This window comes from Physeter macrocephalus, chromosome 6, assembly GCF_002837175.3.
Source record: "Physeter macrocephalus isolate SW-GA chromosome 6, ASM283717v5, whole genome shotgun sequence".
NCBI classification, from domain to species: domain Eukaryota; kingdom Metazoa; phylum Chordata; class Mammalia; order Artiodactyla; family Physeteridae; genus Physeter; species Physeter macrocephalus.
The window spans coordinates 74556303-74581219 of record NC_041219.1 but is presented as its reverse complement, the minus strand read 5'-3'; the positions used below and the strand labels follow the sequence as shown (position 1 = coordinate 74581219).

General features: G+C 41.0%; 1 protein-coding gene across 17 annotated transcripts in view; it reads right to left on the bottom strand.

Moving 5' to 3' along the window:
- The window catches only part of BMAL2 (basic helix-loop-helix ARNT like 2), a 133086-nt gene that overhangs the window by 55312 nt on the left and 52857 nt on the right, over positions 1 to 24917 (bottom strand). For 10 of the 17 annotated variants that reach the window (XM_055085524.1, XM_024128994.3, XM_055085520.1 and 7 more), the window contains 5 exons: positions 20751 to 20908; positions 15557 to 15636; positions 14397 to 14489; positions 11245 to 11362; positions 10268 to 10411 (listed from right to left, as the gene is read on the bottom strand). In XM_055085524.1, coding sequence (XP_054941499.1) covers positions 10268 to 10411; positions 11245 to 11362; positions 14397 to 14489; positions 15557 to 15636; positions 20751 to 20908 — 593 coding nt within the window. Of the gene's footprint in view, positions 1 to 10267; positions 10412 to 11244; positions 11363 to 14396; positions 14490 to 15556; positions 15637 to 20750; positions 20909 to 21720; positions 21789 to 23036; positions 23411 to 23464; positions 23500 to 24917 lie in introns of those variants that run through there. The other 7 variants (XM_055085529.1, XM_055085528.1, XM_055085525.1 and 4 more) reach the window with 5 other exon arrangements.

Genomic DNA, 24917 nt, shown 5'->3' with positions numbered 1-24917 from the left:
CAGTAATCAAGACAGTATGGTACTGGTACAAAAACAGAAACATAGATCAATGGAACAATATAGAAAGCCCATGCACCTATGGTCAACTAATCTATGACAAAGGAGGCAAAAATATACAATGGAGAAAAGACAGTCTCTTCAATAAGTGGTGCTGGGGAAACTGGACAGCTACATGTAAAAGAATGAAATTAGAACACTCCCTAACACCATACAGAAAAGTAAACTCAAAATGGATTAAAGACCTAAATGTAAGACCAGACACTATATTACTCTTAGAGGAAAAGTAGGAAGAACACTCTTTGACACAAATCACAGCAAGATCTTTTTTGATCCACCTCCTAGAGTAATGGAAATAAAAACAAAAATAAACAAATGGGACCTAATGAAACTTAAAAGCTTTTGCACAGCAAAGGAAACCATAAACAAGACAAAAAGACAACCCTCAGAATGGGAGAACATATTTGCTAATGAATCAACGGACAAAGGATTAATCTCCAAAATACATAAACAGTGCATGCAGCTCAATATTAAAAAAACAAACAACCCAATCCAAAAATGGGCAGAAGAGCTAAATAGACATTTCTCCAAAGAAGACATACAGATGGACCACAGGCACATGAAAAGCTGCTCAACATCACTAATTATTAGAGAAATGCAAAACAAAACTACAATGAGGTATCACCTCACATCAGTTAGAATGGGCACCATCAGAAAATCTACAAACAACAAATGCTGGAGAGGGTGTGGAGAAAAGGGAACCCTCTTGCACTGTTGGTGGGAATGTAAACTGATACAGCCACTATGGAGAACAGTATGGAGGTTATTTAAAAAACTAAAAATAGAATTACCATATGACCCAGCAATCCCACTACTGGGCATATACCCAGAGAAAACCATAATTCAAAAAGACACATGCACCCGAATGTTCATTGCTGCACTATTTACAATAGCCAGGACATGGAAGCAACCTAAATGCCCATCAACAGACGAATGGATAAAGAAGTTGTGGTACACATATACAATGGAATATTACTCAGCCATAAAAAGGAATGAAATTGGGTCATTGGTTGAGGCATGGATGGATCTAGAGACTGTCATACAGAGTGAAGTAAGTCAGAAAGAGAAAAACAAATATCATATATTAACACATATATGTGGAACCTAGAAAAATGGTACAGATGAACTTGTTTGTAGGGCAGAAATAGAGACACAGATGTAGAGAACAAACGTATGGACACCAAGGGGGCAAAGTGGCAGGGTGGTGGTGGTGGTGGTGTGAAGAATTGGGAGATTGGGATTGACATATATACACGGATGTGGATAAAATTGATGACTAATAAGAACCTGTTGTATAAAAAAATAAAATAAAATTCAAAAAAAGAAAATCCTCTCATCCCAAGAATTCTTTAGACTTTTACCTAAATACTGGGGTCATGGGCCTCAATCCTCACAAACTAATTATTTACAATCAGCTCCACAGGGTAGATATATGTGCAATCGACTCCATGAGAAAAACAAACAAAAACAACCCAAACACTGCCTTAATCCACAGGGTATCTTTTCAAAATCCTTTTTGAAATTTTTCTTCCACAAGTTGCCGGCTGTGTCTCTCATCTTGGTATCTTGCTGGCTTAGTTTGAATTCTCACAGACGCTGATCCTGAGACAAGGATTTGAGTATAAGAAGTGTATTTGAGAGGTGCTCCCAGGGAACTCTGGCAGGGAAGTGAGACAGGGAAGACAAAGAAGCTAATAATAGATACATTTTTCAACAAGTCCCCACTTTGGGAAACTAAAGCTTAACCTATTGGGGCATTCTGGGAAAAAAAGGTAGAACAAGAACCTCAGTTATGCAGCTTGAATGGCCTCAAGGAAAAGAGAGCAAGAATATTTATCCATCAGCTCCCCTCAGTCAGTGGATGAGGGACCCTCCAGGGAGCACTGACTCCCCAGCACTGGAGGTCCGCCCCTTGCTGGTACAGGCAGAACTGTCTCTAAGGACCAGGGAAAGAGGTCAAACAGAGAGTCATGAGTATTGGACACTGGAAGCCAAGGGGCATGAGACGATGCCACATCTTGTTGCACAAGAAGCCCATGGATTACTGATTATCTTACCAAGATAAATTTAAGAAATACCTAAGATATTTGGTAACAATCATCCATTCTTATCAGCGTTTGATTTCACAAGTGGAGATACATGAGCAATCTTAACCCCGTTTAAAAATCTGTTTCAAAATTTGAATCCATGGCATTTGTGTTAGAATCATGGTAGAAATAATGTTTTTAATGCCAATCATGTTTTTAAAAAACTTTTTATTATGGAAAATCAAATATTCACAAAATCAGAGAGAATAATATAATGAAGCCCCACTTGGGTGACTCATAGCCAATCTTGAGAAATGGCCTTTCCATAAATCTTAATTTTTATTTTTTTGGTTGTGATGGTTCTTAGCTGTGGCTGGAAGGCTCCTTAGTTGCGGCATGTGGGCTCGTTAGTTGTGGAAGAAGGGCTCCTTAGTTGCGGCTCACCGGCTCTTTAGTTGTAGCATGTGAACTCTTAGTTGCGGCATGTGTGTGGGATCTAGTTCCCTGACCGCAGATCGAACCTAGGCCCCCTGCATTGGGAGTGCAGAGCCTTAACCATTGCGTCACCAGGGAAGCCCTTTAAACTTATTTTCAATTAGCATTAAAAGGGCTGCTTTCTAGTCTCTCTTCTTTTAAATTTAAATATAACGAAGGCAAAAGTAGGAAACAAAAAATAAGTGATTGCCAGGGCTAGTTTGGGGGAGAGATGAATAGACAGAAGCACAGAGGATTTTTAGGGCAGTGAAAATACTCTGTATGATATTATAACGATGGATGTATGTAATTATACATTTGTCCAAACCCACAGAATGTACAACACCAAGAGTGACCCCTAAGGTAAACAAACTAATGGACTTTGGGTGATTGTGATGTGTCAATGTAGGTTTCATCCTTGTTTTAAAAAACATATATGGCATTCTGGGTGGGAGGTGTTGATAATGGGGGAAGCTATACATGTGTGAGGGCAAGGGGTACATGGGAAATCTCTGTACCTCTCTCTCGATTTTGTTGTAAACCTAAAACTGCTCTAAAAAATAGTCTTAAGCGATAATTTAAAATTTTAAATGGAACTGTCACGTCCTGGTAAAAGGGAAGAAAAACACCTTTACTAACTACAGGCTTTCTTCATTAATAGGGAGTGGTCATAAAACATAGTGAAATCCATTGGCTAATTATTATTGGAAAAAACAATGTAGTAGCAACTCTATGCAAAAGATAATCATTTCACTTGATGGACACTGCCTTTGGTTAAAGTAAAATACAAAACTGTCGGGCTTCCCTGGTGGCGCAGTGGTTGAGAGTCCGCCTGCCGATGCAGGGGACACGGGTTCGTGCCCCGGTCCGGGAAGATCCCACATGCCGCGGAGCGGCTGGGCCCGTGAGCCATGGCCGCGGAGCCTGTGCTCTGCAACGGGAGAGGCCACAACAGTGAGAGGCCCGCGTACCTGGGCCTGTGAGCCATGGCCGCTGGGCCTGCACGTCCGGAGCCGGTGCTCTGCACTGGGAGAGGCCGCAAAAGTGAGAGGGCCCCGTACCCCAAAAAAAAAAAAAAAAAATTACAAAACTGTCTCATGAGCGGAAAGCCATCCATGTGGCCAATCAGGGTTACATTCCGCGGTTACCCCATCGGGGCCCAGGCATCTGTCTACACGTCTGTCTACATACACTGCTCCCCAACTTCCAACTCTTCCACTGCGGGGACTGCCCCGCTGATGGTTATAACACAAGCCCTCATCACCTCTTAGGCCAAATCGACCTCCTGCCTTTGGCACAGAGTTTTGGAGTATTAAGTGACTACCTGGTCAAGTACTTGAGCAGATTAAAAAGTCCTCTTTGCAAACATACTTCGCTCTAACTGCAGGCATCTGTGTGGCCCAGCTTGGCGTGGGGAAGAGCATCTGTGTGTGTGTGTGGGGGGGGTACATTCCCACAACAGGAGCCGACCCCCTTGCTGTGTGTCTGCTGCAGAACTCATCTAGAATGGATCGCTCCCATTAATAACCTTTGGCATCTAGGAAGCTACTCTAATAGGAGGCATGGCATAGTGGAAAGAAGACAGATTTTAAAGCCAGATTCCTGATTCTGCCATTTTCTATGTGACTTCAGACAAGTTACAGAACCTTTTTCGGCTTCTGGTTTTTCTCATTTGCAAGACTGGGATGGTTTGCACAGGACTGTTATGCAAATTAAATTAGGTACTTATGCAAAGTGCTTGGCATACAGATTTTAAATACATACTGATTCTCTTTCTGGCTCTTTTATTTTCCCTCTCTTCTTTCTGAGCCACAAATAACAGCTTACACATAGTGAGCGCTTACTAGGAGCCAAGCACTGCCTTAGCTACATGTAATCCTAACCACTATTAGCCCAGCCATTGTATCAGTCTGCTCGGGCTGCTATGCAAAATACCACAGACTGGTGGCTTAAACAATAGAAATTTATTTTCTCAAAGTTCTGGGGGCAAGAGGTCCATGATCAAGGTGTTGGAAGGCTTGGTTTCTCCTGAGGCCTCTCTCACTGCATCCTCAGGTGGCCTCCTCTGCGTGTATGCACCCCTGGTGTCTTCTCCTCCTCTTAGGAGGACACCAGTCACACCGGAGTAGGGCTCCACTCTAATGACCTCCCTTAACCTTTATCACCTCTTTAAAGGCCCTGTCTCCAAATAGAGTCACATTGGGAATAAGGCCTTCTACATGTGGATTTAGGGGAAACACAATTCAGTCCACCCACCCGTTTTCCATATATTGAGAGGAACTTGCCTATCGTCGCACAGTTGTTAAGCAGCAGACCTGACATTACAACTCTACTGAATTCAGAGCCCAGGCCCTGTCCATTTTGTCCTAAAGCCTGTCCACCAGCATGGCTGTTGTGAAGCAGGGCCTAGGATAAGAACCTGGGACAACGGAGGGACTTAAAAGATATTTCAGTTTCTTTAATGCATCACAGGATTCAACTATAAATTAGCTCCAATTGACCATTTACCAGATATTCTTGAAATATCTGTATTTTCCCAGTAGGATTATCAATATGTATTTCAAAGGAAAGAAACTTTCCCTGCCTCTCTTATACATCTCTAAAACTTATAATTAAAAAAACAATCCTTTTAGAAACCACATGGAAGGACTAAAGTTTGATTATTACATTCTTCAAGAATGCTGCTTGGATTTTTTTTAACCTATGACTATACACATGTGTTTTTGCTTAAGATTCAGTATTTACAAGACTGCTTTGGAATGCTACCATAGTACCATGTAGTTTCACAGAAGATATCTCACTTCCGGTATCTTTACAAAGGGTTAAAAGGCCAGACACAGAAAGCATTATACCGCTAAGATTATTATTAGTGACTGACTGTATATATTCAGTCATGTGCTATCCTAGAATCTGACAAAAAAACGAAATGAAAACTCTTAAGGTAAAAGAAAGGATGAGCCTAGCCAAGGGAGAGTCCTACCACCGATTTGTGACTCATCCCGTATTTCAAGACAAACTGTAAAATGCCAACTCAATTAACATACATTTATTTTCAGCAAGGCCAAGATTCCTTTGTTTTCCACTGCAGAGCCTTTTCAGATTTACTTATTGGAATTCTGGTAGAGAAAAATGATCCAATTTGTTTCCCATCCTAGTCAGCTGGGGCCTGCATAACAAAGCACTACAGGCTGAGTGGCTTAAATAACAGAAGTTTATTTCCTCACAGTTCTGGAGGCTGGAGCTCCAAGATCAGGATGGCAGCATAGTTGAGTTCTGGTGGGGACTCCCTTCCTAGCTCGCAGACAGCTACCACCTCGCTGTGTGCTCACAGACAGCAAACCCTCTGGGGTCTCCTCTTAGAAGGAGGGCCTCACCCTAATGACCTCACCTGAACGTAATCATCTCCCAAAGGTCCCATCTCCAAATACGACCACACTGGACTTCAACATATGGATTTTAGGGGACATAATTCAGTCCATAGTATTTGCTCAAAATGTCTTGGGGGAAAAAAGTCTCAAAATGTGTTTACATTGCTTCTTTGGTGAAAGAAAAACACTATAATGTAGACTAATTCACTGGATTCTTAATTGTTCTTGTAGACTGAAGAGCAATGATGTGGTCAGTGAATCAGGAACAAAGGACAAGAGGATGGTCACTTACGCCTTCAGTAAATGTTTCAGTGCCTGCTGTGTGCCAGGCATCATGGAAAGCGAAATGAAGCTCAGTTTAGTGTGGGAGGCAAACAAAAAAATAATAATAATTTTGATACAGTGTGGAAAGGGCCGTGATATAAGAGATGCTCAGGATTATTCATGGATTAGCAAAAGCGGGTACTGGGGACTCAAGCCAACCAGCAAGGGGAGGGTGTCAGGGAAGATTTCCTGGAAGGAGGTGTTGCCTGTGCTTTAATGGTCCAGGATCTGCCAATGGGCTTGCATTCTCCATTCCTTCCAGCAGGATGCCCTGGTGCTGCTGCTGGCATCCTGTTTTAGAGATCTGAGTCTGGGAAGCCTCCAGGGCCACAGGCTTGACAGGCACCAATCTTTTCTTCCATACTGGGCACTTGTCACTTCAGGATTAAACCTTCATTATGGTGGAGAAGCACATCACCAAGCTGTCCTCTTAAATCTTTCATATCTCCACTGATCATCCTGTAGTCTTCCTTATTCAGGGACAGATCTTTTGAAATGTTTCTGTGAAGTTCTCCTAGTTGGTCTACATGTCTTGACCTTCCTGTGGTCTTAATATGAAGTCCTAAGGGGGGCAGACCCAGGGCGTCTGATTTAGTACTTCATAAGTTACTGTGGTGATGGCAATGGTTACTTAGCTCCTACTGGACCTCATATAACATGAAAACAGTCTTTCTCACTATCAGGTGAGGGGTCTACTAAAAGTACAGAGATGTTCCTAGGGGTATCCTGTGACTCATCTATTACTTCTCTAATCTCTAAAGCAATGGCCTTCAAACATTATTTTGCATGCTATAAAAAAAAAGCACCCTTCATGTGTATATATTATATACATCTACTTTTGTACTAATATATTACGTGTATTATCAACACAAAACTAAAATTTTAAATACAAGAGAAAAAGAGGAAAAACAAGGTTTTAGGAGCAAATTTTATTAGTGGTAAAACTCTTCTGTTCTTTAAAAATTATAATACATATTATTTAATGCATCAATATAATTAATGATGCCTTATTATTGTTTAAAACCATGTTTTAACACATTGTGAAACAGTGATTTGAGATTTGGTTCTAAATCTAATGTCTTATTCTATTTTCTTTATCTTTATAGCACTGATCACTCAGCAAGGTTTTTGTTTTGTTCGCTGCTCTGGCCCTAGAGTATAGAACAGGGTTTGGCCCATAGTGTGTACTTAATAAACATTTATTGAAAAAAATTCTTTTTGACCATGATACCATATAATGGTGTGTTGCTGTACATCCCTTCCCTACTCCAGTGACCCCATGTTGGTAGCTTGAAATTAGCCATACTGTGATGATTTACACCACAGAAATTGGCAAAGCTACAAATTGGGGCTTGATTTATTGTTTTTTTTTTTCCTGCCTATGAAAGCAATGGACAAAATGTTAATAATGAAGATTTAACTTAAAAGTGCATTGTGTCTATAGTTGTTATATAGTGAATAGCACCAAAAAATTGAGTAAATAATCTTCCAGTATTAAAAAACTACTATTTCAGCAAAGTCACTCATATCATTAAAAAAATGAGTGAAGTTCTGACAATATGTCTTCATGGTTTCACTTTTATCCTTTTAAATTGAAGTATAGCCAAATTTCACCAACTAATATTACTATTTAGAATTACTTCCTTTTAGAATTTTTTCTATAGTTGTTATAGTAATTGAAATCATAGTGTATACTCTGCATTATTTGCATATCATTGTGATAACTTTACAGTGTTATTACAAACTCCTTATAAATGATTCTAATGGTTGCATAATATACCATCATGTGGCTGTGTCATAGCTACTTAACCACTCTTATGTTGTTGGAATCTATGTTTTTATTTTTTCACCATCATAAATATGTATTGTGCTTTTATCTATGTGTATAAAACTTTACTGGTTATTTCTTTTCATCTTCTAGTAATTTCTTTTTTTTTAAATTGGAGTATAGTTGATTTACAATGTGTTAGTTTCAGGTGTACAGCAAAGTGATATATATATATATATATATATATATTCTTTTTCAGATTCTTTTTCCTTATAGGTCATTACAAAATAGTGAGTATAGTTCCCAGCTCTATACAGTAGGTCCTTGTTATCTGTTTTATATATCGTAGTGTGTATCTGTTAATCCCAAACTCCTAATTTATCCCCGCCCCACTTCCCCTTTGGTAACCATAAGTTTGTTTTCTATGCCTGTGGGTCTCTCTCTCTCTGTTTTGGACATAGATTCTTTTGTATCATTTCTTTTCAGATTCCACATATAAGTGATATCATATGATATTGGTCTTTGTCTGACTTACTTCACTTAGTATGATAATCTCTAGGTCCATCCATGTTGCTACAAATGGCATTATTTCATTTCTTTTTATGGCTGAGTAATATTCCATTGTATATATGCACCACATCTTCTTTATCCATTCATCTGTCCATAGACATTTAGGTTGCTTCCATGTCTTGGCTATTGTAAACAGTGCTGCTAGGAACACAGGGGTGCATGTATCTTTTTGAAATATCATTTTCTCCAGATACATGCCCAGGAGTGGGATCCCTGGATCATATGGTAACTCTATTTTTTAGTTTTTTAAACTAAACTTTTATCTTATTAATGTAAAGGAAAATATGAACCAACATCCATATCAGAACTCTACTCAGAGATCTGGTTGTTAAACACTGCCCAGCACACCATTGCCCCAGCCCCTATGGACCCCCAGATCTGGCCCCAGCTTCCTCTCTTCCTAATGCCATCTTCCACATCTAGGATGCAGTCACACTGGTCTTTGTTGAGCCCCCAGATAACCAAGTTCTTCCTACCTCCAGGTCTCTATACTTATCTTTCTGTCGGGAATTTCTTCCCATAGATTTTTGCACAGCTGACTCCTTCTCATCATTCTGGTCTCAGCTCAAATGTCCCCTAAGAGAGACCTTCTCTGAGTACTGTAAAGTAACTCCTTCTTCCTAGTCTCTATCCTCATTATCTCATTTTATTGACTTCATTGCACTTTCCTAAAATATTTATTAATTTATATGTTAATTGACGCTTCCTGTCCCCGTAATAGGAAGTTCACTAGAGCCATGATTTGTATGCCTGTTTCCAGTGTGTACTTTGCATTTGATACAGCGCCCGGCACACAGTAGGTACTCAATGAATAACTGACTGACCAAAATGTATTTAATTAGACTATTATGTCAGGCGACGATCTCAGGCTTATTTCTATCACTGTTCCGTAAGCATAGCCAATATGTAGTAATCTTGTTAGAAACAAGATTGTGATAGAAGCTGTGGGAAAATGCAAGTGGGGGAGGACTCTACACCCACAGAACTTCAGCACCAGTCTCGGCACTGCTGCCCAGGGCATCCCCTCTTCCTCTACTCTTTCTTGCCCTTTCCTCCTCTTGTGTTCCCAAAGAATCTCATACTTGACACAAGAGTTTAAAGCAGTGGTTCTCAAAAAGAATAGAGAGGTTGCAACCTACGTGGTTGCAAGGTTTAGAAACAAAGAGTAAGATGCTAGGCCGGGGGCGGAGGGTGAGATCAGGTTTTACAGAAGTAAAATGGTTATCCTGGACACTAGCCATGCACCACAACAAAGAGATGACTGAAATATTAGTACTAAATAAGTCCATGTGGAAACTGTTTTCTTCACAGAAGGAGAGAGAAATTAATCTGGTAATCTTTAAAACACATACAAAACTTGACAATGTTAGCCTCTACTCAATTTATAACTTGCATCAAACATCACAGAGATTTCAGCCATGTTAAGGTAGTTGCGTCGGCTGCCGAGGTTTTCTCTCATACGGACTGCTGTGTAGGTTAGGTGATTCACTTATGGTTGGATCTACTTAACACGGTCTTGGTTCACCAGAACCAGAATTATTTAGATAAATAAATGCTTTTGGCCTCAATTATTTGCCTTGACCATTCAGCTTATTTTTTTTTTCTTGTATAGAAAATATTTAGGACGTTTAATTTTATATCCATGCCTCAAATCACTTGACATTTCAAAAGGACAATACCTTTCTTCTTTGAGTTGAGTAAGCATTCGTGCTCTTCTTTAACAGAGATTTTACAACTCTTGATTCGACAGAAAAAGGATCGTCTTGAGCCAGAATACACACAACTCCTTCCGGTGTGGAAATTACTGTGAGCTTGCAAACCAGCTTTCATAGTGCAAAGAGGTAAGAGAATAGGTAGAAAATAATATTTTCAAATAATTTTGAAATCTATCTCCTAACATTTTCTGGTCATCTATTACTTGAGAAATGGTTATCGACATCATTATACAGTAAATCCCAAAGTGAAACATACCAAAAAAAATGTATTTGTCAAGCAATCACATTTTGATAACTTATAATCACTTGAAATTTATCTTTATATTTTTCCCCAGGGGGGCAGATAGTAAAGATAATTTAAATGAAATAAAAATTAAATGAAAAAAACCTTAACTAAAACAGTAATCAGTAGCATGAAGCATTATTATTTTTATATTATAAATAATTATTAGGCAGTAAGCATTTTCAGAGAAGAGAAGTATTTCTGAAGAAGATAAAGAATATGTATACTTCTCAAGCACAGTTATACAAGGTCTTTCACATTGAGTAGACCTAACTAACACATTTAAGAAAGAGAATAATTGTCCCTCAGCATACAACTAAATAATAAAAAAAACTCCAGCAATTTTTTTATCCTAAATGATACTTTCCTTTAAAGATTTTATTAGCATATGAAAAAGAGAGAATATGAAGTAACCACATTTTCCCCAAAGCATCTTCAGATGAATGTATTTGTTTTTATATACGTGTACAAATACACGAATTCTCTATATAGTTATATTGTTTTTTTAAACTGAGGTTGATGATTATAAAGTTTACTAAGTAATTCTTCTCTTGAGAAAACCATAATTAGCTAATGTTTTCAAAACACTGTACAGCTGTACTCTGAAGTAATAATTACATTTACATAAAATGGTAAGAATGCTGAAATGAGTACTTACTTTCGGTATCTATTAGCTTCTCTCTTGGTGAAATATCAGAGGAAGAAAGTTGTTCCTTTACTTCGGCAACATCTTTTGGATGTAAGAAGTCAAATAAGCTTTGTCCAGTCAAACTAGCCTATTTATAAGGTAGATGTTCATTGAAAATCAGTATCATGTCATTTCTACCTTTCCTCATACAGACATAGGATACTCTTTCTTTCGTTTAAAGTGGCTTCCTCTTAAGCTCAGGTACATTTACTGTACTGGGTGACCTTAGCTTGGTCAGTGTTACAAACAGTGATACGTGTAGACAGAAAAAAATACATGCACACAGACCCATAACTGGATACACACAAACCACATAACACACACCTAATAACTAACATTCTATTTATTCTTGTTACTCTTGGTAACATCCCCAATTCACATGTTACTTCAAGGCACATTATTATTTACTTTAAACTTTACCATTAGTAAAAGAGATTATATTACAGTATAAATATAGAAGTCAGAGAATACCTGTGATTTTTATGGTGTAACTCAAATTTACCGTACTGTTTACAAATAAGTACCATGCTGTTGATAGCTCAAATGCAACCTGGAATACGTCTCATTTGGCATTCCACTTCTCCCCACATGCACAGTACTCCTCAGCCCATGATTTTGCTTACATGGTCTCATCACCTGGAATTCATTACCTCTTCTCTATAAACTCAGTTCCCTGGCTGATCCAGCCAATTGCCTTTTACTCCCTGAATTCCAAGATTCTTTCTCCCAACCTGAAATGTCTTCCTCCCCTTCTCTGCTCATCTTAAAGCCTAGGAGACATTCTACTTCACATGTGAAGCCCACAGTGATCACCCCTCTTCTGAACTCCTTTATTAGCCAAGCAGACATTCCTATAGAAGGCAAAAAAAATGGACCAGCTGGTCCAAGTGACCTGGAGTGCTTGGCGGTTAGATATCGCTATCAAAAACAAAACAAAACAAAACAAAACAAAACAAAACAAAACAAAACACTAGCAATCTGATTTATACTTCAGTCTAGTGTGTGATTGGCTGAGATAAGTCTATACCCAGAACTGCTTCAGAGCAAATCAGTTGTTTGTTTTTTTTTAATTGAAGTACAGTTGATTTACAATGTTGTGCCAATCTCTGCTGTTATAGACAATTCAGATTGCTGAAGCTGAAAAGCTGAAGACCAGACCCTGTGCCATGGGGATCCCAAAGTCCTCCTGAGCAGTCAGTGAGTCTCTTGAATGGTCTCTGAAATGCAAAGTCAGTGTGCAGTGGGACTGGCCTCCATGTTACTAATTTGGAACTTAAGAGCTACCTCGAGTTGTCAAGTATCTTGGTGTGTATGTATGTGTGTGACGTTCTCTATTTCCAATTAGAAGATAGAGAAATCAAGTCTTACCCTGCTTTTGTGTCCCCACCTATAACCAGCTGCATGATTCATTTGGTTTTCACTCCCTCTGTATGTAGGTTCATAATATCTTTTTCTGTTATTTAACTCATCATCTATGAATACCTTCTGTCTCTCCAAATTTTCAAGTTTGGGGGGAATATAGGCTGAGATTAATGGGAGTTATTTAAGATTAAAGCTGGGGGCTATCTTATTTCTAGATTATTTATTATATCTTTATATATATTATTATTTTTTACAATGGTGTGTTTCTGCCTTACAACGAAGTGAATCCGTTATACATATACATATGTTCCCATATCTCTTCCCTCTTGCGTCTCCCTCCCTCCCACCCTCCCTATCCCACCCCTCTCGGTGGTCACAAAGCACCGAGCTGATCTCCCTGTGCTATGCGGCTGCTTCCCACTAGCTATCGGATTTACATTTGGTGGTGTATATATGTCCATGCCACTCTCCCACTTTGTCCCAGCTTACCCTTCCCCGTCCCAGTGTCCTCAAGTCCATTCTGTAGTAGGTCTGCGTCTTTATTCCCGTCCTGCCCCTAGGTTCTTCACGACCATTTTTTTTTTTAAAGATTCCATATATATGTGTTAGCATTCGGTATTTGTTTTTCTCTTTGTGACTTACTTCACTCTGTATGACAGACTCCAGGTCTATCCACCTCACTACAAATAATTCAATTTCGTTTCCTTTTATGGCTGAGTAATATTCCATTGTATATATGTGCCACATCTTCTTTATCCATTCATCTGTCGATGGACACTTAGGTTACTTCCATGTCCTGGCTATTGTAAATAGAGCTATATATATTATTTTTATTATGTATTATATTATTCTATTTCTATTTTAAAGGAGACCACAGGTGCTAGTTTATTCACTCTGTTGGTTTCAGTGCTATAGTTTTTGAGTAACTCTTTTAAATTAAATGGCGTTCAGTAACAAGGAGGCAAATCAATTACACCACTAGTTGAATGAAAGATGTATTTCAGAGTCTGTTGCCAGAGCCTAGATCAAAAACTGTTCTGTGTGCGTATAACTTAATAAATAATAATGCTGTCTCTTGGAGGAAACAGAGAAGGGTGACTAATATTTTTCAGACACTCAAATATGATATCGTATTTAGTGCTTATATCCTGAGAGACAGGTATAATCATAATTTCCACTTTTTACATAGGAGGAAGCTGAGGTTCAGGAAAATGAAATAACTTGCTGAAGGAAATGAACACTCCTGTCAATAACAAAAATTCATACTTTTTCCACACATCTTCCCATCTCTCTTAGTTCTAACTTAGCAGAAGCCAATCCCACAGCCCAATGGGAAGAAAGGGTTCAGAAAAAGAGCTTCAAGATATGTTTGTTTTTTTTTTTTTACAAAATAAACATAGTGGGACTTCCCTGATGGTCCAGTGGTAAAGAATCGCCTTCCAATGCAGGGGACACGGGTTCGATCCCTGGCTGGGGAACTAAGATTCCACATGCCATGGGGCAACTAAGCCCGCATGCCACAACTACTGAGCTCTGCGCCTCAACTAGAGAGCCCGCGTGCCTCAAACTAGAGCCCATGCACCGCAACTAGAGAGAAGCCCATATGCCTCAACGAAGAGCCCATGCGCCACAACAAAGAGCCCACACCACAACGAAAGATCCTGCATGCCTCAACTAAGACCCGACGCAGCCACCCCCCCACAAAAAATTTTTTTTTAAATTAATAAACATAGTAAGAAAATATCCTCAGTTTTGGATACCTGATCATAATTAAGTATTTTGGAGACTGATTTAGAAATGAAGAGAATTTTTCCTCTTTCACATCCAACCACAAATAGGAAGCCTTCTGCAGTCTAGGATTTAAAAATACAAAATGAATATTTTAAAAGATATCTTCTGTCTCTCTCACACACATACGTTCAGATTTTGAGGAAATTATTGTAGCAATAAAACTAGTAGAGTGGTCATAAGAGCTAGTAAAATTAATTTTAAGAAATTTTCTCAGTACACAAAAAGACTGATAAAATCAAATTGAACCCCAGTCTAAAGTAATGTTTTTGACTTGGCAAGTCCAGGCATGGAATATCTAGCTGAGAGATTTCAAAATATAAAAATTACCTATGTCGAATTCTATACTCATACAGAAACTCTATAAAGATATCAAAACACATCAATGACGGTTGCCTGTGGATGCGCTGAGACGGAAGGACTGTGCAGACTGGGATGAAGGAGGTATCAGGAATACTATATTTGAATTCAGCTGTTCAAATAAAAATGGGGCTCTCTAAAAAAATTAAAAGAAAAATGGACAAATGTATATCAAAAATCTTTCTATTTAATCATACTAAGGCATAAAGCCTAGTAGTAACAGCACAAGATCAAGACATGTATTACCTCCTGGGAGCAGGATAAGCCAATGACATGGTCATATTTTCCACGCCAAATAAACCTGTAGACCAGTGAATTTGAAACCCAGGCATGCACGTGAAATGATGAGGACAGCAATGGCAAAGCATCGACTAATAACTCATTCAGTAAGCAGTGGCTGGCTCATCTGCAGAGAACAGGATCCTGACGGAATTGAGTACAGGGGAGATGGCCTTGAAGGAGGTGCCAAGAGTGGGGAATAGAGCCTACGGTGTGGGAAGTGAGCGCATCAGGCAGCGCAAGGAGCTTAGCGTTGAAGACAAGCTACGCTCTCTCCTTTGGAAAGTGCCGAGCCTCTGCCTCTACATTCACTAGCCCAAACTAATAAGACATATTTACTTGCATAACTTAAATTTTTATCTTAAAGGAAATTTGGTATAATACAGAGTCCTGTATGTTTAGAACAGGAATTTTTAGAACTAAAAATCTTCCTCCCATTCAAACAAAAATGAAAGGACAAATACAACTTAGACAAACATATCTCTTAACTTACCTTAAGAATTAAGTGTCTGAGCTCATTATCCTGAATGAATGAAGGTCTGTAGTTATTTCCTGCATAAGAACTTGTCATACCTGAAAACAAAGAAGTCAAATAGTTATTAAAAATAGAGATGGGGGGAACTTCCCTGGTGGCGCAGTGGTTAAGAATCCACCTGCCAATGCAGGGGACATGGGTTCGAGCCGTGGTCCGGGAAGATGCCACATGCCGCGGAGCAACTAAGCCCGTGCGCCACAACTGCTGAGCCTGCGCTCTAGAGCCTGCGAGCCACAACTACTGAGCCCCTGAGCCACAACTACTGAGCCCGCGTGCCACAACTACAGAAGCCTGCGCGCCTAGAGCCCGTGCTCCGCAACAAGAGAAGCCACCACAATGAGAAGCCTGCGCACCGCAACAAAGAGTAGCCCCCGCTCACCGCAACTAAAGCCCACGTGCAGCAACAAAGACCCAACGGAGCCAAAAATATAAATAAATAAATAAATAAATAAATAAAATAGAGTATTTCTTAATAGAGATGGAAATGTAGTAAATGCTCAGTGAACATTAGCAATGCTGCTGTTGCTATTGGTGACAACGATGATGATGGTATTTTCTCTTTTAGCACACTCTAAGACCTCTTCTGTAATCATTCTCTTTCTTCGTTATTACTAGATTGAAATGTCCTGCCTCTCAGGCTGTAAATTCTTAGAACTACTTATTACATTATACTCAAATGTGCAGACAGTAAGAGCTGTATATTGAAAAGTAATAAAGTGCAATATATTATCTATAACATTATAATAACATGCAACAATATTCATGACTCTGGTTATTTTTATAATTTCTTAGCTTATTAAAACTGATCATATGAATTACCCTGAATAGAGAGATTCTGGAATTCTAAGCAAATTTTATGGATTCAGAAGATTTCCCATATGACCCTTTAAAGATCATATGGAGACTTCTGATAATACAAAAAATGTATAAAATATAAATGAAATAATTCACTTTAAGCCCTTAGTACAGAGATTACTGTATTAAAAGGAAAGTCTCTAAAGAAACCAGAAGAGCTGGGAAAATGATAAGTAATGATCATGTCAAAGCTAGGTAAAATTTGACCTGAGAGAAGTAAGGGAAGACGTTTATCTTGAGGGCATCCACCAACCTTGACAGGGAAAGCCCTTCACGGCCACAAGGGTGCGCAGGGGACAGTTCATCAAGCCAAGGTGCGCTGTCCCCAGATAACCTCCAAGCAAGGGTGATTCAAAGGGAGGGAGACGCAAGAGGGAAGAGATATGGGAACCTATGTATATGTATAACTGACTCACTTTGTTGTAAAGCAGAAACTAACACACCACTGTAAAGCAATTATTCTCCAACAGATATGTTAAAAAAAAAAAAAGTAAATCACATTTCCCTCCCTTACACTTCCCAACCTCCCTAACCCTAAACCCCTCCTTCTAGGCACCGCAAGGAAAGATGCTTTTGCAAAAGTAAGGTAGGGCAACACCCTGAGACATGTTAACCATTAATTGGTCCTTGGATGAATTTACAGCCGCAACTCACCAACTACCTAAGTGGTGGGGAAAAAAACAAAACCAGAAAATCACACACACTCATGGAGTGATTTGGTAAAGTCTTCTCAGACTGGCAGCACCCCTAAAAGGCCTGGCATAAGCAAACGAAATCTCTTTTGGAATCTACCTTCTAGGTAGCCCTCAAAGAATTTCCCCAAATGACTTCTTGTTATTATTATTATTACTACCCAGTAGCCTGGTAGGAGGGAGTTGAGAAAGGGATGTAAGACGCAGACTCTGCATGCCAGGCCGGGCACAGGAATAAATCAATGTGAGTCAGGCAGTGACACCTCCAGCGTGGCCTGAAGCAAGGTTGGCGGAATCGTGCTGAGGAAAGCCAGTCAGCGCCAGTCAGCCAGAATGGGCGAGCCCTGACTAAATAGGAGAGTGAGAACGTGAGGACGTGCCAGTGAGAAAAAGAGTGCAGTCAGCAAAGAGCTGAAGCTAGGCTGAGGTGAGCTAACAAAATGCAAGCCGTGCGATTCTGTACGCCTGCCAAACGGCAGTGACAAAGTTGATTCTCAGATTCTGGTGGCAAAAATAAATGAGGAAACATGATCACTGACTTTTGTTATAAAGTTCATCACCGTCATTAAAAAATGACAGTATGACAATGATCATTGTAATGATAAGGATAATAATGATCAATATGACAATAACAATTCTTCCTCCTGTCCTCTGACCACCACCTCCAGCATCAAGAAACCCTGTGCTCTTTCTCTGATATCTGTCTTAGGACGAACATCATATGATATCACTTATATGTGGAATCTAAAAAAACGACACAAATAACAGAAACAGTATTTACAAAACAGAAGCAGACTCACAGACATAGACTCAAACTTGTGGTTACCAAAGGGGAAAGGTGTTGGGGGAGGGATAAATTGGGAGGTTGGGATTAATGGATACAAAATAAACAACAAGGACCTACTGTATATGTATAGCTCAATATATACTTTGCTGTACACCTGAAACTAACACAACATTGTAAATCAACTATACTGCAGTAAAAAAAAAAGAACAATAATGAAGAAAAGAGAAACACTGTGCTCACCCTTTACACTCGTCCTTTACTCTTAACAACAACCCTGTGAGGCAATGCATTATCCCTGTTTCACAGCTGTGGGAGTTGAGGATTAGAATGTGAAATAACTTAAGAAGTCCCATGGCAACTAAGGCAGGGAGCCAGGATTCGAACCCAGGTTTGCCTCCAGGACCCACACACGCATTATTGGCTCCCAGGTATTCAGACCCACGCAGGTTCTCGGAAAGTGCCTGCCGCTGCAGAAGAAGGTTTACTCCAAATGTGGTCTGCAAACCGCTGTCGTCTTCAGACCGTGGTGAGATGAGCACAGAAATTAAGAATACACATTCAGACACTTTTATGGAAACGGAACACTGTTGTGGCATCCCAGCCCATGAGCGTTTTTCCACTAATTAATTGTACCGTATTTTACAATGGATGGGGGTGGGGAACACTTGCTCTCCCCCCAGAGAGTCTGCAAAGCACTGCTGCAGAGTGTAGAGAAAAAAAATCATTTCACCGTCCCCTGTCGTCTTCAAAGTAATTACGTGTGGACCATCCACGTGCAGCCTTCTCATGATCTGGCATCTGGGCATTTGTGGATCGAGTTGGGGTACACTCTGGCTAGGGCACTGGAATGCAGCCCCAGCTGCTTTAAGTCATCTCATCCATGGGTAGCACTGACTAAGGATCTGGTCAGGATGCGTGATGCGTACATGACCACCTCGCTTCAGCTTAGAAGGGCCAATGGTGAAATCTACGCTCCGTTCCAAAGAATCCCTTCTGGATTTAGGCAGCGTCTCCTCCCTACTGAGCTGCCCCTGCCCCTCGTCCCACGCATACTTCCACATAACATTTATCACACTGGGTGTTAATGATCTCCTCTGGGGTCTGTCTCCCTTGTCCACCATGAACCCCTCCAGCACAGAGATCTTGCCTCCTTCATTTTCCTAACCCCAGCACAGGACAGGAACCGAGCTGATGCTCATTTCATGTTTGCTGAATTAGTTGACTGATTCATGGCTTTTCCCTTAGGTCCTCCTCTGCCAGGACGTTGTGAATGCGAAAACTGTTGGGTAATTTTAGGGTTGCGAGCAAATGACCTCGGTTGAGCCTGCTAATGTTCACTGCTAAAAGATTTAAGGGACGTGTTGCATACAACTTATGCAAGACCCAGTTGTGGGTAAAAGAGAATCTTCTTTCACAACAGACTCTTATGAACCAAAGACCTCCTATCACACTCCCAAAAGGAAGCCTGCCAGGCAGTCCCCCAACACCTGGGCTGCTCTCTGCATGGCACTGAAGGGATCAAGGGATGAACTTGCTTTTCCCCACTGCCTGCACTCCAGATCTGCATGCACTCGGCTGATCAGAGTGCATAAGTCATTTTTCTACCATCTGTGGAGATCTAAGGAAGGTGATTTAAAGTACGACTTACACAAATTACTATTGAATAGCCCTTTAATAGCTGTCTCTAGTTTTACTTCCTAATTTGCCAATACCCCCTCCTCCTCCAATCCGAAGAGATTTGCCAGGATTTTTTGGCTCATTATGAAGTAAGATCCTCTTTGTCTGGGCTCCAGTTTGCACCTGGAGTCCAGGGAACACTGCTCTCCTCTAAGCCACTTTAACTTGACCTGGCAAAGGCTCCATGTTCAGACCACAGAACTTCCTTTTCCCTGAAACAGATTCCTTTTCCTGGCATGCAGTATAGGACAGAGATCTAAAGAAGACCCTTGGTCTTCCTTTGCTTATTCCTTTCTTATACTTTTTGAGCCAGATTTCACTACAATCTTTCAGATCTTTACAAATCTGAACTTTCAGAGTCTTCTCAGCGGTCTGCAGCGAACTCCTCTGCTGGCTCGTCTGATCATCTCAATATGAATTTATGTCATTAACATTCCTGTACCTAAAACTCAATTCTATTTCCATCATTCTGTCCCCCAAGTCAGACCAGGGTTATTCCCAAACCAGATGTGATTTCGACTACACATATACACAGAATACTTATTGTACTTTGATTTAAAATTCAAGCTCAAATAGGGGAACTTCTAAAGTCAGAAACGATCACGCACGCCCCAAGAAGCATCAGCTAAGGACCTCCTTCACCCAATGTCTCGTAAATGTGAGAATATCTTAGAATAGTAAGGTGTGATGCATTTTCAGGTACTACTTACAAGTCTGAATAAAGTTTTAAGAGAAATTGCTGAATTTAAGGAGGTTTTCTTTTCTAATAGTAGAAATCTGTCAATAACTTAAAATTATAATAATTAACGTTTAAAAACGTCTAAAATATTGAGAGGTATGTACAGCAGGTTTTATCATCTTCATATTATGTATGAGAAAACTAGTAGAAATATAAAGGCTTTTCAAGTTCACATAGTAAACTTAAGATGAAGCTTTTAGTGAAACCAAGTTTTCTGACATCCAAATTAGTATTTTCTCCACATACAGAATACGGACAAGCATCCAAATGAATACCTATCAAGTTGAAAGACACATCTGTATAAAATCTCAGTAGCCAATAACAACAAAACAAACCCATCAGGGACTTCAGTTACAGGGAAGACTTCACAAACCCAAGTGTGGAGGCCATTTTCAAACTCACCTTTTAAAGATCTCAAGTGTTCCACAGCCATTCTTAAAACTGTCAGTTTGTCCAGTTTCCGTGCCATGGGATTGCACTGAGGGATCATCGCGGACAGTTTTTCAATCAGGTTGTTCATTTTATCTCTCCTCCGCTTTTCGGTTTGGCTATGAGCTTCTCTAAGAAGGAGAAAGAGCTTCCGTTATATTTAACATTTAACAGACCCCCAGTGACCCCAGAGGCAGTAGGGGGAGCACGGGTGAGGCCAGCAAGCCCCCGCTGACTTTGGCCCCGCAGGTGGCATTCAGGGGAGAGGCAGGAATGGCACTCGTTCACACTGCTTTTACCCGCCCCCCCCCCCATACCCTTGCTCCTTCCTTCCTGACCTTATTCCCTGAAACCTTCAAGAACTAAGACCTCTGTGTGAGAGCTGCGGCAGGTGGTTTTTTAGCTGCCCTCCAGTCGTAGAGGAAGAATGGGTCGCCTTATATTCAAAGCTAACTCCTTTCTGGTCTTTGCTTGGACAGTTATCAGCATTTTAAGCTCATTCTCTTTCACAGCTCGTTCTATGCGTCGATAAATGGGCTCAAGTCTCTTCCCTTTGAGGAAGAAACCCCTTTCCAGAATTCTAGGGATTTTTTCCCCCTCGCTACTGTCTTCCCTCCTTGGCAGCTTCCTGAGAGTACGGTCTCCACCTAACCTTTCGTCTCCCAGGTGCCTCTCCTATTAAAATCAACCTCCCAGGACTTCCCTGGTGGTGCAGTGGTTAAGAATCCGCCTGCCAATGCAGGGGACACGGGTTCGATCCTTGGTCCAGGAAGATCCCACATGCCGTGGAGCAACTAAGCCCGTGCGCCACAACTACTGAGGCTGCGCCCTAGAGCTCGCGAGCCACAACTACTGAGCCTGTATGCAGCAACTACTGAAGCCCGCGTGCCTAGAGCCCGTGCTCAGCAACAAGAGAAGCCACCGCAATGGGAAACCCACTCACTGCAATGAAGAGTAGCCCCCGCTCGCCGCCACTAGAGAAAGCCCACGTGCAGCAAAGACCCGATGCAGCTAAAAATAAAGAATTGAAATAAAATAAAATCCTCCTCCCAGCCCCCATTCCACCAAAACTGCTCTAGCAGAGGTCGTCCTCATCGTATGCAACCCCAGGTGATCCCTGCCTTGAATTGGACACTGTTGCCATTTCTCATTCTTTGCTGGCTTCTGTGACCGCTCCTGCTCCTCCATCCTCTCCGCTCAGCTCCGCCCCCTTAGCCTCCCTACTCAGCTCTTCCTCTGTCCTTCAATACTGGTCCTCCAGAGACCCCTCACTTGACACCACTCTCTCCTCACCTACAGCTTCACCCTAAGAGATCGCATACCTTCATAAGGCTTTACAACTACTCATAAGCTACGTACCATTCAACCCCTATATCTCATTCATTCTTTATCCAATTCCCAACCTTCAGAAGTAAAATTATGCACCTCAGTGATTCATAAGCCCCCTAAAACTCAAGAAATCCCAAACTGAATGCATTCTCCACAGCTGACCCCATTTTTTTTTTTTTTTTTTTTGTGGTACGCGGGCCTCCCTCTGCCGTGGCCTCTCCCGTTGCGGAGCACAGGCTCCGGACGCGCAGGCCCAGCGGCCATGGCTCACGGGCCCAGCCGCTCCGCGGCATGTGGGATCCTCCCAGACCGGGGCGCGAACCCGGTTCCCCTGCATCGGCAAGCGGACGTGCAACCAACCACCGCGCCACCAGGGAAGCCCCAACTGACCCCATTTTAATCCTTCCTCCACCAGCCCTGATTACTCTTCCGTCTATAGGGTTTATCTTGATTGGTGACGCCACTAGACGAGCTCTAGACCCTCCCATCCTTCTTCACCCTGAAGGGCCAAATAATCACAAACTCCTATAGTTCTTAAACTAGTTCTTAAATATTTGAGATGGCTTGAGCCATGTGGTCAAACTGAAGTTGCAGAGTCACTTTCCCTGGAGTACGCGCCCTGAGAAGCCTGAACAAGGGAGGGCACTTGGGGTACCAGGACGCGCAGTTAACTTTGAATTTCAGATAAACAGTGAATACTTTTTTTTAGTATAAGTATATCCTTGTGCAACATTTGGGACATACTTGTACTAAAAAGTCTTCATTACGTATCTGAAGTTCACAGTTGGCCAGGTGTCCTGTATTTTATCTGGCAGTCCATTCTGTGGGGGGCCTCATTCACACTCCCCAGCAGCCAGTTCAGCAGATGAGGGGCAGTCTTGGCCTCCGGATGACACCACAACGATGTGATGTCACTTAATCCCCTCTCACCTCTGTGCCCCTTTTCTAACTCAGAGGTTACGTGACTTGTCTATCAGCATGAGGCTGAAACTTGAACCACACACGGCCCCGGTCTCTCGAGCCTCCTGCTATTATCACAGCGCTCAGCAAAGTGGTCACCACAGCCCAAGAGAGAACTGGTTCTTTCCAGGGTAAAATGGTCATTCAGCTGCATTGACATAAGAGAAATATTGGCAACATGTGAAGTGCTGAACAAGTAATGCAACCTAAGCACTCTCTCTTAAGATTTGTTAAGAATCTTGTGGTTATAGATGATCTTATTTGCAAAGCAGAAATAAAGACACAGACATAGAGAACAAATGTATGGATACCAGGGGGAAGGTGGGGGAGGAACTGTGAGATTGCGATTGACATATATACACTACTATGTATAAAATAGGTAATGAATGAGAACCTACTGTATAGCACAGGGAACTCGGTGCGCTGGGGTGACCTAAATGGGAAGGAAATCCAAAAAAGAGGGCATATATGTATACGTATGGCTGATTCACTTTGCTGTACAGCAGAAACTGACACAGCAGTGTAAAGCAACTCTACTCCAATAAATAAATAAATAAATAAATAAAATAAACATATCTAGGTTCTGAGTGGGGGAAAAAAAAGAATCTTGTGGTTACAAGTGACAGAAACCTTCACTTAAACTGACTTAAAAAGTATAAAAAGACTAAAAAGACTTAGACTAAAAAGAAATTGATAGCTTGTGTCACTTGAAAAGCCCAGGTGACCACAATGATGGAAGCCAACTGAAAGACCCCCCCCCACCGCGCCCAGAGCTCAAAGCTGGAATAGTCTGAGCAACAAAATAAATAAAGTAGCACTGGATTATATCCCAAAGTATAATATGAATATGCAAGAGTCCATACTTATATAAATAAATGATGACTACATAAATGGGGGAAAAGAGAAATCTCCCATACAGAAGAATTCCAAATAATTTATGTAGCTACTCCATCCTCAAAAAAAAGCAACATAAATCCCCACTCCTTAAGCATGGGCTGCACATACCGACTTCCTTCCAAAAAGAACAGTATGGAAAGGGCGATAAAAGAATAATTTGACACTGCCCAGCCATTGTAAGGTGAGGCATCCTTAAGATTTTTTGAAAGAGTGTTTAAAGAATGAATATAATCATTCCTTAAGTAAATAAATAAATAGCTTGACAGTGGAGAAACCCGACAGACCCCACCTCAGCCAGGTGATGATCAAGGTCAACATCAGCAGTGACGTCATGCTGACCGTAGGCACCCTTGATATGTGATGAGAATGACACTTTGCTTCTGTGGTCTTCTTCCAAACACATACAACCGCAGCCTAATCATGAGAAAAACATCAGGCAAATCTCAGTTAAGGGGCATTTTACAGAATATCTGACCAGTATTCGCCAAAAGTGTCAAAGTCACCAAAACAACAAGGAAAGTCTGAGAAACTGTCACAGCCAAGAGAAGTCTTCATGGAATGTGGTATCAGGATGGGCCCCTGAAACAGAAAAGGGCATTAGGGGAAGACTAAGAAAACATGAATAAAATATGGACTTCATTCAATAATAATGTACCAATATTAGTTCATTCACTGAGATAAATGTGCCACACTAATGTAAGATGTTAAAAATAGGAGAAACTGGGTGTGACGCCTATGGGAATTCTCTGTACTGTTTTCACAATGTTTCTGTAATTCTAAAACTATTTTAAAATAAATAAGGTTAGGGGCTTCCCTGGTGGCGCAGTGGTTGAGAGTCCGCCTGCCGATGCAAGGGACACGGGTTTGTGCCTCGGTCCGGGAAGACCCCACATGCCGCAGAGCGGCTGGGCCCGTGAGCCATGGCCGCTGAGCCTGCGCGACCGGAGCCTGTGC